Source organism: Misgurnus anguillicaudatus, chromosome 8 (assembly GCF_027580225.2).
Source record: "Misgurnus anguillicaudatus chromosome 8, ASM2758022v2, whole genome shotgun sequence".
NCBI lineage: Eukaryota > Metazoa > Chordata > Actinopteri > Cypriniformes > Cobitidae > Misgurnus > Misgurnus anguillicaudatus.
Window position 1 is genome coordinate 8,687,290 of NC_073344.2, and position 17,340 is coordinate 8,704,629.

At 33.9% G+C, this 17,340-nt stretch overlaps 1 protein-coding gene across 3 annotated transcripts; it reads right to left on the reverse strand.

The window, feature by feature from the left end:
• Nucleotides 1-42: 42 nt before the first annotated feature.
• On the reverse strand, nt 43-17,080 carry LOC129449930 (tetraspanin-1). 3 transcript variants are annotated; one of them, XM_055212253.2, is made up of 8 exons: nt 16,846-17,080; nt 15,614-15,676; nt 9,094-9,300; nt 8,761-8,835; nt 3,319-3,417; nt 2,378-2,524; nt 2,126-2,209; nt 43-1,067 (listed from the first exon to the last, which is right to left on the reverse strand). In XM_055212253.2, exons 2-8 carry the CDS (start codon nt 15,668-15,670, stop codon nt 1,002-1,004), a joined length of 735 nt encoding a protein of 244 aa, XP_055068228.2. In that variant the 5' UTR covers nt 15,671-15,676; nt 16,846-17,080; the 3' UTR covers nt 43-1,001. The 3 variants fall into 3 exon arrangements, with proteins under 3 accessions (XP_055068228.2, XP_055068229.2, XP_055068230.2); XM_055212254.2 differs by lacking the exon at nt 16,846-17,080 and adding an exon at nt 16,033-16,830; XM_055212255.2 differs by lacking the exon at nt 16,846-17,080 and having other exon boundaries at nt 15,614-16,016.
• Nucleotides 17,081-17,340: the final 260 nt, after the last annotated feature.

Here is a 17,340-nt window from a genome sequence, read left to right on the forward strand (position 1 = left end):
TTCTTCTTGTTAAATATTTATTTATTTATTTATTTATAAATATACTTTCAAAACTTAATTCTCAGTACAGTAATATGATTTACGTTGTTTTTGCTATATATTTCATGGCAGATAAGCAGACAACAGGCTAAGTGTGTGGAAATTCATAGCAGCCACAGAGGAAATTATGTGGTTATTGAAATCGATGCAAATTTACCGTGTGGCTGATCGTCTGCGTAAATGTGTGGTTCAATGCACCAGCTGGACTGACCATGTGTTATGTTATTGATTTGAGGTATTGAATGAATTAAAACCTTACTTACTGTTTATTTGAAATATAAATGATCTAAAATTATAAGGGATAAACGTCACCCCACCCATTTGTCTTTCATTACAACTCAGACAGCAGAGGACTGAAGTCAGCAGCTCTGGTAAGGATCTGGCCTGGAGTCAGCTGTCAGGAAGTGTTCTGAACTAAACCACAAGTTTATATTACTCAAAAGTTAAACATGTAAAAGATTTTAATAGATAAAAGAAAAATATTGCCCTACATATATTTTACATGTATATCCATACTATATATACAACAAAAGAGCAGCTATAAAAACAGGTTTTGGGTTTGGTGTGAAAAGCACATTACTACATTTATATGAAATCTCACAATTTCTTTTCTCATTCTACATAAAAAATTAATTATGACTAAGAAATGACAAGTCTGTGTCTTATTGCACATCTGTCAGTGCAATACACATTTTGCTTTAACATTTTATTCTGTTTTATGTCATACTATGATATAGTTACTTTTTTATTTCATAAACATTTTTTTATTTACAGAATGAAAAGAAACAATACACTATTTTACAAATTGTCACAAATTTTGAAATGTTATATCAAAGTATATCAATATACTACAATTTATTTTACTTTACCTGGTTACAAAGTGTTGCAAATGTAATCTTACAATAAATAATGAAGTAGCTTATTATCTACCAAAAGACAATGGACATTTTTTATAATCTTCATCACTTTGAGATGTCTTTATCATACAGGCAGCAATAGAGATAAACGGAGAACCCCATCATTAGCAGCTAGGAAAGAAAAAGACATTGTCCTCTTTAGGTGTTACCAAATGTTTTGTCAGTGGATGACAAGGTCATGTAAATTAGATTATGACAAAAGCTTGTGCAGGACATGCAAAGCGGTAACTTCGGTATACCAGACTGGGCTTAATCGATCCTGTTGAAGATTAGTATAACTCAAAAGCTTCTAATATGCCTATTTAAATAAACAATGCTTCGGGTTGCAAACGGATGGAAAGTTTCTGGTAAATTTCAATGGGAACTTAATCTGGGGAAATATTCCAAATTGGAAACTTAACGGGAATTTAGGGGAATTACTTGGAAATGTATAAAAACGATATCATATACAAACATAAATAAACATTTTGCTTGATCATGAGCAGAGATGCATGCGAGTCATACAAATTTGGAAGAATCCTGATCCTTGCACTCATCAAGACATGTATTTATTTGATCAAAAAATGCTGAAAATCATTCTAATATTATTGATTTCTGAAAGATTTTTGATCAAATAAATACAGGCTTGAAAGACATCTTTCAAAAACATTAAATATAGTAATGTCTAATGTGTCCAAACTTTTGGCTACATGATAGTTAGCCTTCATTTTTAATGAAATATTGCTAGCATACATTTAGACATCAAATGTAAGATTAAATATAGATTAAATAAAAAAATTAAATAAAAAGATTAAATAAATAAAATAATATATATATATATATATATATATATATATATATATATATATATATATATATACAGTATATTTATTTATTTATTTATTTATTTAATCTATATTTAATCTTACATTATATATATGTGTGTATATATATATATGTATATATATATATATATATATATATATATATATATATATATATATATATATATATATATATATATATATATATATATATATATATATATATATATAAGTTCCCTATTACAGGCAACTCTCTGCAATTTTTCAAATTCCCAGTTTACTCCCATTAATTCCCATATATTCACGTAAATTCCCATGAAAGTTTCCAGCTTTTGCAAAACAATGTGATGGATGTGTTGTGTTTACCTCAAGAAAAGCCACTCCAAGTGCTATGGCAGCAAAGATATGGAGATTTCTGGTGACGAGGGTAACAATTTTTTTATAACATCCCTGGGAGGAAAAATCAATATCAAATAAAAACAGGTCAAATTCTCACAATTTCCAAACAATTGAACAATGTCATTGTGAATGCACTATAATGTTAGCAGCTAAACATGACAAAACTGCTCTTGGCAGAATTTGCCTTGGAATTATTTGAAAGTTCCCAGGTTTTCTCACCATCATGTGACTGAAAGCTGCGTTTTTCTCAACACATGGGTAGCTTGGCGGTAGCGCACAGCAGGTTGGAGGGTAAAGAGGCTGATTTTGTTGGTAATAGTACGATTCGGAGAAGTCTGTGTAGTTGCTGAAGCCACAGCACCTCAACTGTTACACACAACAGAGGTACACAAACAGTCAGCAAAAAGTTTTAATTAGGAAAAATATTGAAACTCTTTGGTTATTTTTGAGCGCGATGCTAATGGTCTAATCAAATGCAATGGATTATGCTAAGCTATGCTAAAGTGCTAGCGCCAGAGCCGAAAACCGGCTAAAAGGATTCCAAAACGGTAAAAATCAAATGCTTAACTCTATGGGAGCTAGAAAATGAGCATATTTTCAAGTGGAGTGTCCCTTTAAAGTAACTGAAGTAAAAAATATATGTTGTTTGACAAATATGCTGCATTTACATGTATGTATAAAATCTTTGCTGCCTTAAATTTTTTGTTGACTCAACTTAGATTTACAATTCATGTCAACTTACTACTATTTATCTTGACTAGAGATGAGTTGCTACAACTTATAAAATGAAGTTGACTTTTTCCAACTATGTTTTAGAACATCTCATTTCTAGACAAGATAAATAAGTTGACATGAAAAAAATTTAAGGCAGCAAAAAAAATTGTACAGTGTTGTAAAATACAATATTGCTTGTGACAAGCCTCGGTCTCTCACATATGCAAGAATTGATCTGTAAGCCCTGTGAATGGTCAAATTTTCGCTAGTCTTTTTAGTAAGCCAATTCTCACATTTACTTAACAGATTTTCTGGTGCTGTTAGCCATTAAATATGACATGACGGATGATCCTATTTGACTACATACTGAAGCCTGAGGACAAATCGATACGCACTGATGTTAATATAACTGATGCATGTTAGGTATTTGGTTAGCCATGGCTTACTGTTGTCATGGTTGAGTTCCACAACTTTGTGAAAGCGTTAGGTTTCCCATATTGATGCTTCAGTTGAGGTTTGGCCCAGTCTCGTATGGTGATCTCAGTCTTTTGAAAATCATAGACAATGACATATTAATGGAGAAGAAAAGGTGTACAAAAATAGCAGAACAAAAGTCACTTATACATATAAAACTGTAAAGCTTGACTCAGCACATATAAACACATTTCAAAGCAAACATCGTTCACTATTTTGTTTAACCACAAGGATCTCTCTATGCCCTGCTAGGAGCTACCCAGTCTTGCGAGGTTTTGTGATATATTTCGTGATTGCGAGGTCACGGAATTTTTTTATTCTTTTTTCATGATATCACAAATTTCCGCGTTTTTTCTTGATTGAATAATTAATTCATGATTAATTCCTGTTTTCGTGTGATTATACGTATTGGTTACTCAACTGCTTTTTCCTATTTTTAAACCATTGTCGCTTCGGTTTAGGGTTAGATTTGGTGTTTGCATTAGAATGTCACTTTATATATAGGTTTATACTATTTTTTCTGATTTATTTTTTTATATGTCGTCTGGCGTTAGGGTTAGAGTTGGGTTTGGGTAGGGATGTCATTTTATGTAAATCTAACCCTAAACCGAAGCGACAATGGTGAGAAAATAGGACAAAACAGTTGAGTAAACAATACGTGATAATCACACGAAAACAGGAATTCGTTATACGATCACGAAAAAATTCGGACATTTGTGATAATATCACGAACAAAGAATAAAAAAAATTAAGTGACTATATAACAAAATGTTGTGAGACTGGGCTGCTAGGACATTTATTATGGCCTTTTTCATTTTATGATTTTATAAAGAGAGTGTGTGTTTAATATGTCATTATTTTGTAAAATAATAGACATTTATAATACCATATTTTTATATCATTTCGGTTTCACTTTACAATAGGGTTGTTTTGTTATTAGCGAACATGAACAATACTTTAACAAAGAAACAAACAAAAATAACAAAATGCATTGATTAATATTAGTTCATGTTAATTTCAGCATGTATTAATACATTTTTAAATCAGAAGTTGAATTTGTTAATATTTGTTAATGCAAAAAATTGACATGAACACTTATCATTATCTAACATTAACATAGATTAAAAAATGCTGATAAACTATATTGCTCATTGAAAAATTAAATTGAAATGGCAAACTTTCTGTCTTTCGGCAGAGTTCTGAATTGTTCTACTTTTAACTTGTTTCTGTATATTGATGTTTTTTCTGCGGGTTAGAGATGTAAGGATTTGGTTCAGTAGTTGTTGGTATTTGGGCTGTAAATAGTCATTGGGATGCTTATGAACTGTTTTTGAATGGCCATTGGGCTGGTTTTGTTATGCGGATCTGGCAACACTGATTAGGGCGGCAAATTCATATATGGTGACAATTTTAAGTCTCATGTGCCTTGTTATCATATAATGTTACATCACACAATTCGCAAGACCAAATGAAGTGTCACCATATTTGAATTAAATGCTTGTTTTGGTTTCAATTTCACTAAATGTTAATTTACAAATATTAATTGTTTTTACTTCCAAACATATTGCTTAGTTTAAGGACCCATATACAGCGGGGAAAATAAGTATTTGACACATCAGCATTTTTGTCAGTAGGGGGATTTCTGAGTGGGCTATTGACACAAAATTTCCACCAGATGTAGCCATTAATCCAAATATTGAATTCATACAAAGAAATCAGAACATTTAAGTATACAAGTTGAGTCATAATAAATAAAGTGAAATGACACAGAGAATAAATATTGAACACATGAAGAGAACAAGGTGCAAAATGGCATATAAAGCCAGGAGATCACCTAAAATCTGTCAGTATTGATAGAGAAACCCTGCCCCATATCAGTACTAATTGATATCAGCTGCTTTAGTCCTAATTGATGGCTTATAAAGGCTTCTCATTACCCAGGATGCACACAAGAAAGACTTCATGATGGGTAAAAGCAAAGAACTCTCTTAAGATCTTCGTAACCTTATCGTTGAAAAGCATTTTGATGGGAATGGTTCTAGACGCATTTCCAGAATGCTGAAAATTTAAAAAGGGTGGACATTTCAGCAAGACAATGATCCCAAACACAAGGCCAAGGAAACAATGAAGTAGTTTGAAAAAACCTTCAAGATTTAAAGACCATTTGTGTGGAAGAATGGGCCAGAATCACTCCTGAGCAATGCAGACAACTGGTCTCTCCATACAAGAGGTGTCTAGAAGCTGTAATCACCAACAATGGCTTTTCTACAAAGTATTAAATAAAGTGTGTTCAAGACTTATTCCCTGTGTCATTTTAATTTATTTATTATGACTCAACTTGTATACTTAAATGTTCTGATTTCTTTGTATGAATTCAATATGTGGCTTGATGGCTACATCTGGTCAAAATTTCCAGCTAAAAAATTATTTGGGAGAAACTGAGAACTGTTGCTTTAAGTCTCTGCCTCTGATTAAATAAGTTGGAATTTGATTAATAAACCTAAATGAGTTTTGGTCTCAGGGTGACTCTCATGACAAGTGCGATGTGTGTGTGTGTTGACGCCAGAAAAACTGGTCTTCAGAACAGCATGCCTGTGGGTATGTGCAGACAAAATGCAATTTAAAGTGTCCAACCTCCCATCTACAGTGCAAGGGAAGGAGCACAGATCAGTAGAGTTATTGCGTGCCAGCTAATCCATCAATGTCTGCAACAATTCCCTCACAGTCTCGACAGGACAAAGCACTGTACAGAATAATATGAGATGGCTAATTGCTGATCTGAGACCAGTGTGTATTAAACTAATCTGGACTGGTTCATTAAAAATAAAGCATGTTTACTGTGGTTCTTCTGTTTCTAATAACAATCTTTCATTTAAACGGTGACAATGTTATTGTCAAACATTACCAAACTGTCAACCTTAACTGGGTGTGATTGTGTATTAGATTGCATAGTAAACAGCTGTAGCCAATTGAACATTAAAAATGTAATCTGTAAAATTATTCAGCTAGTCTGTAACAATTTTCACATTAATGTAAACATGTAATACCATTCAAATTCATATTGTGTGACTTTTTTATGACTTTGTAAGGCCTAGTTTGTATCAAAACTGCAATGGGGGCAGCTGCTCACGGTACATGAATTATTAAAACACCAATTTCTACTGTCGTGATGATAAATAAATGAATGGATGAATGTGCGATAGTGACAAACTACACATTAAATGGATATTTGCATGCTTAATGTTCCCCTGAACGATTTAGACAATCTATTATTCACAAAAATGTCCTATACTCTTCTTTCCCATGATTCCCCAGTAGCATTAACCTCACTGGCTTGCTGATGAAGTGCCGTGTTTTATCCAGATAAATGATGCTGTATAAATGACGCTTTATAAGCAAACTGATTTTCTGCTTGCATAAATACCTAAAAGGCCATTTGAACTCTCAATGGAGTTCAAGCACAATTACCAAATATCAAAGGGTATTTCTTCAGCTTTCAGCTAGTGGACTTTGGACTTTTGGAAAATCTCCATTCTTCCAAAAACAAATAAAAAGTAAATGTTGGATCTACTTAAAAAATACTTAAACTGGTAACACTTAAAAAAATAGTTTTATCAATTTTAATTGTGTCACTTCAAGTCAAGAATTTAAGTAAACTTGTAAAAATTACTTTCATTTGTAACACCTAACAAATGTAATTACATTTTTTTACATTTCAAATTTTTACTTAAAGGGACAGTAAGTAGGGTTTTAAGTGTTTTATTAATCAAAATCAATGTCTTTATTCATAAATATCCTCGTTGGTGTCAAATGACCTCTGCCGGTGATCTGACTTTTCTTTGTAAGCTTAGAATTTCACCTCTTTACTTACATTGAACGGGTAAGTCCAAGAAGGCTTCCATGTCGTTCCAACGTATTGATAAACTATAATAGCAGAGAGGGACAAAAAGCACTAGCCTACCAACGCGTTTCCACAACGCGTTTTCATTCAGAACACATGAAGGAGATCAGTGATTACATAACGGCTATTGTAGTTGCAACACGCATTTGGAAAGGTGAGGCGCTAGAGAGCACTGTTCGTTTGAATGCATAATACAATTTCACCACTAGATGGGGTAAATCCTACTTATTGCCCCTTTAAATTGAGAACATTTAGGTTGAATGTTTTTTTTAGCTGTTAACAATTGACGATTTTTTTAAGTTAATCCAACTTTCACCTTTTACAATGTATTAACGTTTATGTATTGTTCATTGGCTCGTAATCTTAAAGAAACCACTTTAAGTGCTATAGCACATTAAGTGCTGCTATGTAGAACCATCTTTGTAATTTTTTTCTACTGTATGTAATCTCCATTTCTAATGATGTTAACCATATGTTGTGGAAATTACATTTGTAACCTTTTAGTAAAAAAGTGACAGACTCATTTGTCTTTCTAAGGTTAATTTCAGAGCTAGTATTTTATATATCACCACATTGGAATTATACAGTTTTATCTGCATTCTGGATAGTTTTGAGATATTGAGCTTTAAAGCTTTTTTATCTGTTTTATTTTATTTATTATATTTATATTTTATATGTGTAAATATATTTGTGTGCAGATTTATATATTTATAAAGATATGTAATTAGGCTATTTAAATTATCGTCATATAATACTGTGTTCAATTTCACTTAACATTTGTATTATTAAAAATATAAAAAGCAGTTTGTTTTTATTGAAAATCCATATCCAGAGACAACCATACATAAAAGACAAAGTAGAAAAATATCTATAAAGAATGTATGGTAGGCCTACATGATTTTTCAAGACCTAGATTGAAAACATTGAAATCTGTTTTAATGAAAAGTAACCCGTAGAACAAAAAAGGTCATACATGTGAGGATTTTATCATTAAATACGTATTAGAAATAAGTTAAAAAACTATATCATATCTTTCAATACAGCAAGACTTTTAAATGTATTAAATGAGATTGCTTCCTGTTCAATGAAATGAATTTTTTATTTCGCTCTTAAAGACCTTTGTGTTTTTTAATTAAATGGCATTACTCTCTTAACATGCCCTCTATAACTCATTCATAGTTGTTGTAATTATTATACATTTCACTAAATGGGTGAAACTCTATATGTAAATAGCCTGTTTTGCATATAAAATGCCTGACCGCCGATATTGTGGTGCAATAAATTGCTCAAAGTGAGAGTACTGGCATACTGCCTGAGGCAATCTGGGAGTTATTAAGTGGGTGAATGTGCTGGAGCCAATGCAAACCCCCCTAATTTAATAATGGTCAAAATATGATGTAAATTTACATTCAGCTAAATGAGGGGGGGAGAGAGAGAGAGAGAGAGAGAGAGAGAGAGAGAGAGAGCAAGGGTCAGATTTAGTGATTCAGTGATTTAGTGGTGCAAGACTTACAGATCGGGATAAATTAAAGACAGCTGCTCCGGCCGACACCTGAGTAACCCAAACGATCACGAAGATGGAAAAGAACTGATTTTACAAAGAAATGGAGAGAGAGAGAGAGTGAGAGAGAGAGAGAGAGAGAGAGAGAGAGAGAGAGAGAGAGATTGGTATAATGAGGTTGACTATGCAATTAGGTTATGGCAGAAAGAGGTCACACGTAAATGCTGTGGCTATAAGGGAACAGCACATACAGTATTTTAATTAAGCACACAAGCAAAACATTTTTATGTGTATACACAGCATTTCGTATTACTAAAAGAAAGTAATGAAATAAATGAGTTTTACCGTTATAAGAAGACATTTGCTTTCTTTCTGGGCTCCACAGCAACCCAGCAATCCCATCATAACCATAATCGATCCCATAATGATGAATAAGACGCTCACATTGGCATGCTTTAGGTAATCCGTCATGAATGGTACTATAACTCTGAGAAATTCAGTTCCACCAACAATCGCCCATGTCCCTGTAGCTGTCAGGCACGCACCCATGAGCTGCCAAAATAGTGTTTGTTATTTGATTATTTACTTGCCAATAGATTTTAAAATTATACTGATGCTCTATTTTTATCAATTCAATGGCCCGGTTTCACAGACTATGCCTTAGTTAAATTGGGATATTTTATAAAAATGACTTTTATAAAAACATTACTGGTCTGCATCTTGAGACAAAACAATGACACTCACATACATTGTAAAAAAAAAGAATTTCGTAAAAAAACGGTAAAATTCCATAAAATAGCAATAAATTACAAAAATTTTCCGTAATACAAAAATACAGTTTTTTCTGTAATTAAGATATGTCAGGGCAAGTTATTTTCAGTTAAGACAGCTCAAACATTCATTTTAGTCTGGGATTAGCCTTAAGCCTTTTCTGTGAAACAGGGCAAGAATCAAATAACAAGGATCCATTTCAAAGATAATGAATAAAAATTATTCCGTATATGACCAATGTTTACACTGAACTAGCTAAGCACAGCACCCTTTCAAGATAAGCATCACGATCATCGTGAAGAATCCGCTCCTTTATTCCATGATTTTTTCCAAACATTACTGTATGTTGTATGATAAGAGTCCCTGGATGGATTTCCTTTTATTTCCAGAATAGAACCAAGTTATGGATGTTCTACCAGTGACAGGTCATTCAACTATGATAGTAGATCCATAGGAAACCTTTATTGACCATTATGTGCTTGAATGTTCATTTATGTCCTTCAAGACTCTTAACAGACAGGTTTGGTTAAGGATCTCCAGTGATGGACACACAAGACCATTCCCATGTTTTCTGATCATTCAAGAGCTTTGAAAGCCAGCAAGATCTTTCAAAGCAGGATGATATGCCTTCAATCAGATATCAAAAAGTCTATATAGAGCGTATTTTCTCATCTTGATATCAGCATGTTAATTTACAGTTGATGCCGTAACCAATTCTGAATCCACAGATATTCTGGCAAACCAATCACGGCTGTTAGTGCTGCTCACATCCAACTGGGCTGGCTGACAGCTGAACACAAAGCACTCAATGCTGCATTAGGCTATACTTCATCCACGTAAGAATTATTTTCATTTCGTCTTTTCACTTTTGCTTTCATGGAGCTTTGGGATTTGTCTACATGTTTTTAGCAGTCTAACTGTCTGCTTTTATAATGGACACGCCTCTCGGGGAATAAGATGTGACAGGCATATTACCTTCAACTTCTTATCTCCAAACATTTCTCCCTGACTTTCATAATTAGTATTGGTGTTGGGTTTTCTTTTAGTCAATAATCCTTTAATGAAATGACATTTGCTGGGAATGGGGTGTCAAAAGAAGATGCACAGGAAGAGATTACATGTAAATCAGGTTATGTATGGGTAAACTGAGGAAATGAAATTGCATGTTGTATAGGTGTGGAAAAAACCTATTAGACCTGGGTAGAGGAAAATTGCAGATTTATATGACAATAGAGATAGGGGCGTTGTAGAGCCCAAAATGCAGGAGGAATTGAATAGGGGGAAAGTAATATAGATGATTGCCGAATGGAAATGTTGATCTGAATACTCTATTCAAACAGAAAAAAAGCTTTCAAAGTCAAAGATATACTTTTTGTCAATACAATTGGCTTTGTTGCAAGTTCTTGGCTTGCAGTTTGACTTGAAATTAACTCTTTCCAGCCATTGACGAGTTATCTCGTCAATTAAGAGAAAACATTTGCATGACAAAAAATGTCTTCCTGATGAGTTTTTATGTTAATATGTAATACCGTGATTATCCACCTGAAAAAAGTACTTATTTTATGTTTTGCTAATCGTTCTGAATCTGATCTCTAACAAAATTCCTTTTCTAACAAAATTCCTTGTTTCTTAAATTTTTTTAAGAAAAATAGCCATATTTAAGAGTTTATAAGCAGAGAAAAAATATAGATAGGATAAAAGTTTTTTTCCCGTTTTGTTTGTTTGTTTGTTTGTTTGTTTGTTTGTTGTTTGAAAGCAGAGGATCTGTTCTTTCATTTGATATATTTGTATGTATTTTTGGAAGAATTTTGTGAAACTTTTGTAAAAATCACAAAAAATGGTGGCAGGCAACTGTTGGGGAATGAGTTAAAGGGCACATATTATTCCCATTTTTACAAGATGTAATACTGTAGAAGTCTCAGGTGTGCCTAGAATGTGTCGGTCTAGTTTCTGCTCAAAATACCCCACAGATCATTTGTTATACAGTGTGTCTTAACTCTTTCGCCGCCATTGACGAGCTCTCGTCAATTAAGAGAAAACGCTTCCACGACAATGACGAGATTTTACGCCTTTCAGCAATACCGCTATTATCCACCCGGTGGCGCACTTTCGCAACTTATACAACCCGGAAGTAGCGCCTCACGTGAAAGAGAAAGAACTCCATGTGTGTTTTAAAGATCGCTCTGCATCTGATCTCTATTAAAAGTCCTTCGCAAAAATGTAATTATCTCAGCTTTTTGCTCAAATTTGGGTGTTTTTGAAGTAACCTACCCATGTTTGAGAGGTGATTACAAGAGAACTACTGAAGGTAGGATGAAACGTTTTTTTTTTTTTTTTTGAAAGCAGAGGGTCTGTTCTTTCATCTGATATATTGTTTGTTTATTAAAGAAAAAAATTTTCTGGAAGTCATTAAACTTTTGTGAAAATCATGAAAAATGCTTGCGCGGGCTGGCAACTTTTTTAAAAACACTGGCGGGGAAAGAGTTAAAATGCCCCTATTTGAATGGGGGCAAAAACACACTGTTTTTATGTCTGTACCTTTAAATGCAATAAATGAGCTAAATTAAATGAGCTACTGCCCCTTATTTTCTTACCAACAGACAAAGAGCGCTATAGTTAAAGGGGACATATCATGAAAATCTTACTTTATTCATGTTTAAGTGCCATAATTTGGTCCACAGTGCTTCTATCAGCCTAGAAAATGTGACAAAGAACAACCCAGTAACTTAGTTTTTCTAAACCATTCTCTGCAAGCATTTAAATTTGGCTCCCCTTGTGATGTCAAAAGGGGATCTTATTATAATAGTACCACATCTTAATCTGCACTATCCAACCACGGCACTGCCATTTAGTGCAGAAAGAGAGAGAAAAAGAGAGAGAGTGAGTGAGAGAAAATTAATTGACAGCACAATTGAGTTTCAATTTCAACAAACCACCTTCATGACGATCAGTGTTTGCATTTTAGCTTATTTGCATCTAAGGCGACACACCCAAAAACTGCACATTTTTGCAAACACCTACAAAGTGGCAATTTTAACATATTATAATAAATTAACTGCGGGGTATTTTGAGCTTAATCTTTACATATGTACTGTGGGGAACTTTATTTTACAACTTGTGAAAGTGTCCTTTAAAAAATCTGATTTCTTAGAGTCTAATGCTGCATTCACACCAAACGCGAATAAAGCGTCTGGTGCGAATGATTTCAAGTTTAAGTCAATGTAAAGATGCGTTTACGCGTGTCTGGAGATCTTGCGGCATGAAAGAGATGTTTAGTGTGGCGCAGGAGACGTGAATCCGCCTCATTCGCGCATCTAGTTTGCACAAATTGACATGCGAAAGATGCGAAATTGAGTGTTGCCGCGGGAAATGCGCGAGTTCAAAGATCTAAACTTTGGCGGAAAACTGTGCCACGTTAAACAATCAGGAGCTTGCGCTTGTAGTGACGTGATTACAGGATGCAAGCGGAGTTGGAGAAGCCCCTCCCATGAAGCAAATTTCCGCGTGAATGTCTCGATGACTAGAATTTCACGTGCGAAACTCAAACTACAACGTGCTAACAATCACATTTAGAAAAGCTTTTGGGTAAAATTAACCAGTCAGTCAGTGACCGTTGGTGGGACTTTGTTGCTTTTGTGATCACAAGAGAATCAAAACAGCATGTTAAATGAGACTGCTTTGGTTTAATGGGTGTGTTTTTTCATTGTATGGTCGTTGTCTCCACACAAAAAGTAAAAGTGGATTTTGCATAATATGTGTCCTTTAAAGGAACAGTATGTAGGATTGTGGCCAAAGCTGGTACTGCAATCACAAAACTTGTGGCTAAAACTGGTACTGCAATCACCCAACTGGTGGCCAATACACAAAATGACAACATAAACATCAGTTGAGGGCTGCAACTCCACTTTTTAAATGACAATATCCTGGCCGGACCACTGTTGTCAGTGATATAAGTATTTGAAATGAAAATTATTTCTTAATGTCTAGAGACATATCAGGGCCATTTTATGATTAATTGATATACATTTCTTACATATTGTTCCTTTAAAACCAGTATCAGTATAAAATGTAGAAGAATAAACAGTTTTACTGTTTAAATGAGACTGATGGCTAAACTGATAGCTGATTATGCATGCGTACATGCAAGGTCACTTTAATACTCTACATAAACTATAATCTCCTTGTCTGTGAAGAGGTCAGGTTTGATTGTTATGGAAGGTATTTTTGGTCTTTTTAACATTAATTAAATGATAAAATAAAAAAATAAATCGCAAAATATGTCCCAAATTTGAAAATTAAATGCTAAAATAAAATTTAAAACATTAAATTAAATTATTTCATTTTCAACGTGATGAAGCATCATTCTGGCCAAATTGAAAAATTAAATTAAAATGATGATTTGACATTTCATTTTCCATATTATCTTGAGGCAAGACAGCCAATATTAAAATAAAAAGGCAAACTTGAAAAGGAATCTGTAAAAACATTTTTTAAAAGGCTTTCTATTCATGCAATAATAGGGACAAAATTAAAATGTAAAGTTTAGTTTTAATTTTATGTTCAGTTTTTTTCATTTTCGTTTTCGTGCAAATTCAATGTTAATCAGTGGGTGGGGCTTACTTGCTTAAAAAATGGGATTGGCTTAAGCAGTGTTGCCAACTCAGCGACTGTATGGCCAACTTAGTGACCTTATTGCTACATCTAGCAACATTTAGACCCATTTAGACAAACTTAGCGACTGTTTGGAGGAATCTTAGCTTCACATCTGTACAGATAGGCTACTGTGTCGGTTGGGCAACGAGTGCCGGGTGTCGCTGTCCGGGTGAAATGTGCGTCTACCCTCTGTGCATAGACTGTAAATTTAAAAAGGACCAAAAATACCTTCCATAGAATTGTAGCATGAGTACACGCTAGTACAATACAGTACAGTAGAACCAAAAACATTTGCAAACCAGAAATCCCAGGTTTTCAAGACGATGCAATGCATGGTGTTTTATGGAAATCAACAAGTACAGCATATCTGTGATATTAAAGGTGAACTATCTGTCATAAATAATAGCGGAGAATTGGAATTAACACATCCCAAATCGTACATGTTAAAATAAATGTATTCTTAAAGTACCCACATGGTCTCTTATTTTCAGTAAAAAGTACAGATCCATGACGTGTTACCAAACGAATATATAACATAATAGAGTAAATATTACATTACATATAGTAAACATTATACATAACAGACATAAATGCAAGGAATTGTATCTTGATGAGTGTGATTGTTAACAATCTCTATGCATGTCTACACAACAATATTCGGTTTAAGTACATGTCCCAGTACTGTCCCAGTACTAGGCCTACACTTTTGCTTTACAAACACTTCCACGTTTTCAAATAGGTGCACAGACACTCCCTATCCTAAAATGGCACAGTATGTTATATTCATCACATTGCAAACTTTTACTTCATTTAATTGACATAGTTTGAAATCTTTGCAAAAAACCTAAACTCGTATTTTCTACAGTATATAATGCAATGTCAGTTGGTTGTCAGGGTTGTAACAAGCAAAGACAAGTATGATCAAGTCACTGGTTTAGATTTAGAAACTAGCAATATACTTAATGAAATATAGCACACAATAACAATAATGCTCTCTAACGTTTCCCTTCCCCTGTTTTGTTCCAGCATCCGCAGCATTAAAATCCTTCAGTCCCACAAGCGACTGATTGCGTTCAATTTAAACTCTTGCAAGCTTTAGCTCTCAAACAAAAGTGGTAATACCAGCATTGTGTGAACAATAATAAGATGAAAATTGTTACATTTGAATGAGTGTGATTGCGTTAGTCACATTCCCACTTAGTGTTATTATCAAGGAAATGGATTCTTCTGTTATCAGCTTGCATTAGTTCAATTTATGTGTTCGTTTGTAAAGAGGAGTGGATAAATTTCCTATTGCTCATTTGGAGACAGGCTGGCCAAATCTATTTCATTCTTTACACCTCATATAAAAACATTGGCCAATAGATAAAAAATGCAATTATTCTTTTATACATTCCTTTGCCTCAACGTATGCATATAATGAGAAAAAAAGGATACTTACCAAAACAATCAAGTTGAACACAACCATCATAAATTTGACACATGTGAAGCCGCTCATTTTTATCTGTAATAAAGCAATAGATAAATCAGTGCTGCTCTTTCTCTACATCTAACACACACAAACTATAATATTATTTAGACTTAGTATTTTTTTTACCAAACCAATTATGTTTTATCCCCCACCACCAAAACCTAACCCTCACAAAACTCTTACAAACATTATTAGGTTGAAAGTAAAACAATTTAGTTGATATATGAGCTGTTACTTGTCAGTTTTGACGTTATTTGTAAAACAAATTAAAATTTACCCTTTCACCCCACAAGCCAGACCTTCAGTAAAAAACTGCCTTTCACTTAAATGCATTTGTGTCAAATTTCATTATTTGAAATAAAATAAAGTCTTCTATGAAAGAGACGCACCTGTTTTCCAGCTGCAGTACACTAATAGAAGTCAATGCAGTTGAGTTGAGTAAGCAGTTAAGCGAGTGATAGAGAGTGAAAGAGGAGGGGAATGAAAGAGGGATTAAGAGGAAAAGACAGAGGAAGAGATGTGCACAGGTGAGATGGGTGTGGTTAGGGTTTAGAAAAGCTGGTTAGGGTGCTGCTCAAAGTGTGTTTTTATGTCACATGACTGAAATTGGACTTCAGTTTAGCAGGTGCTACTTCCTAAAATGAAATTCTCCAAAATTACAAACCTGTGACTGGAGTGGTACTGTACCTTATCAAAAAGTACACCTTTGTACCGCATATAAGTGCCTCACCAAATGTATACATATATGTACCTGTATAGTATATTAAGACCTACTGTCCTAGCTTTTATACCATTTCTTTTAAGGGCCAGTGTGTACAGGACCGATCACAAGAAAAATGTTTGACATTGTTCACTGAAAGTCATTTAAAGGTGCTGCATTCACCAATCCATACATTGAATGTATCCACATATATGGCTGTATATGACTTCCATGGTTAAATTATGAGAAATTGCCTCCTCTAACACTTCAAGGTCAAATAGTCTCCCCAGACAAAAGGCCAAGGAGAAAGTAGAAAGCTTTTATGGATGTTAGGTTTAGATTTACTACCTATCAGGTGTTTATGTACAGATCCCATACTTTCCTTTGTGTGTTTTCTGCATCGTATTCCTTTGTTCTTTCGTTCTCAACCTGCTTCTGCCAGAAGAGGGCAGTGTTGCAGTGCCAAGGCTCTGTAAAAAAGCTTCAGTAATATCGTAGATACCTGGAGATGATTGATGGTCCCTTAGTGGAGGAAAATGTCTTTCTTTGTCCAGTTTCCACCATACAAAACCAAAACAAAGAGATAATGAAATCACCCCACCAAATGGTTTCCAAGATCAAGCTGTGTCCAAGAGCTTTCCTAGGTCAGAAGAAAGGAACAAGATTTTGTGTTTGAGATTTATCCAGTATGCAGCTGCATACTTTTTCTGTTTTAAAGACAGCATTAGAAGGGAATATTTATTTTAATCCCTCAGTAGTGCTTACTTAATTTGTGTTGTTTCTTACATTTACACATTTGACAGACACTTTTATTTAAAGTGCATTACAAGATATGCACTTTGTATAGTATTCCTGGGTTTAAACACATGACCTTTTGCGCTGCTAATGCAATGCTTTCTAATGAGCTATTACTGTAAATAAAATGTAAAAATGCAGCATGAATTTTAAACAATTTAATTATGCGCGCCAATTCAACCTACTTTTTAAAGTTATGACT

Excerpts from the sequence above, each read along its gene's own strand:
- LOC129449930 (XM_055212253.2), bottom strand. The coding sequence starts at position 15,670 with ATGAGCGGCTTCACATGTGTCAAATTTATGATGGTTGTGTTCAACTTG. Across the intron at positions 9,301-15,613 it reads TGTTCAACTTGATTGTTTTG|CTCATGGGTGCGTGCCTGAC; the intron begins GTAAGTATCCTT and ends CTATTTTGGCAG. Across the intron at positions 2,210-2,377 it reads CAGCTTTCAGTCACATGATG|GGATGTTATAAAAAAATTGT; the intron begins GTGAGAAAACCT and ends TTTTCCTCCCAG.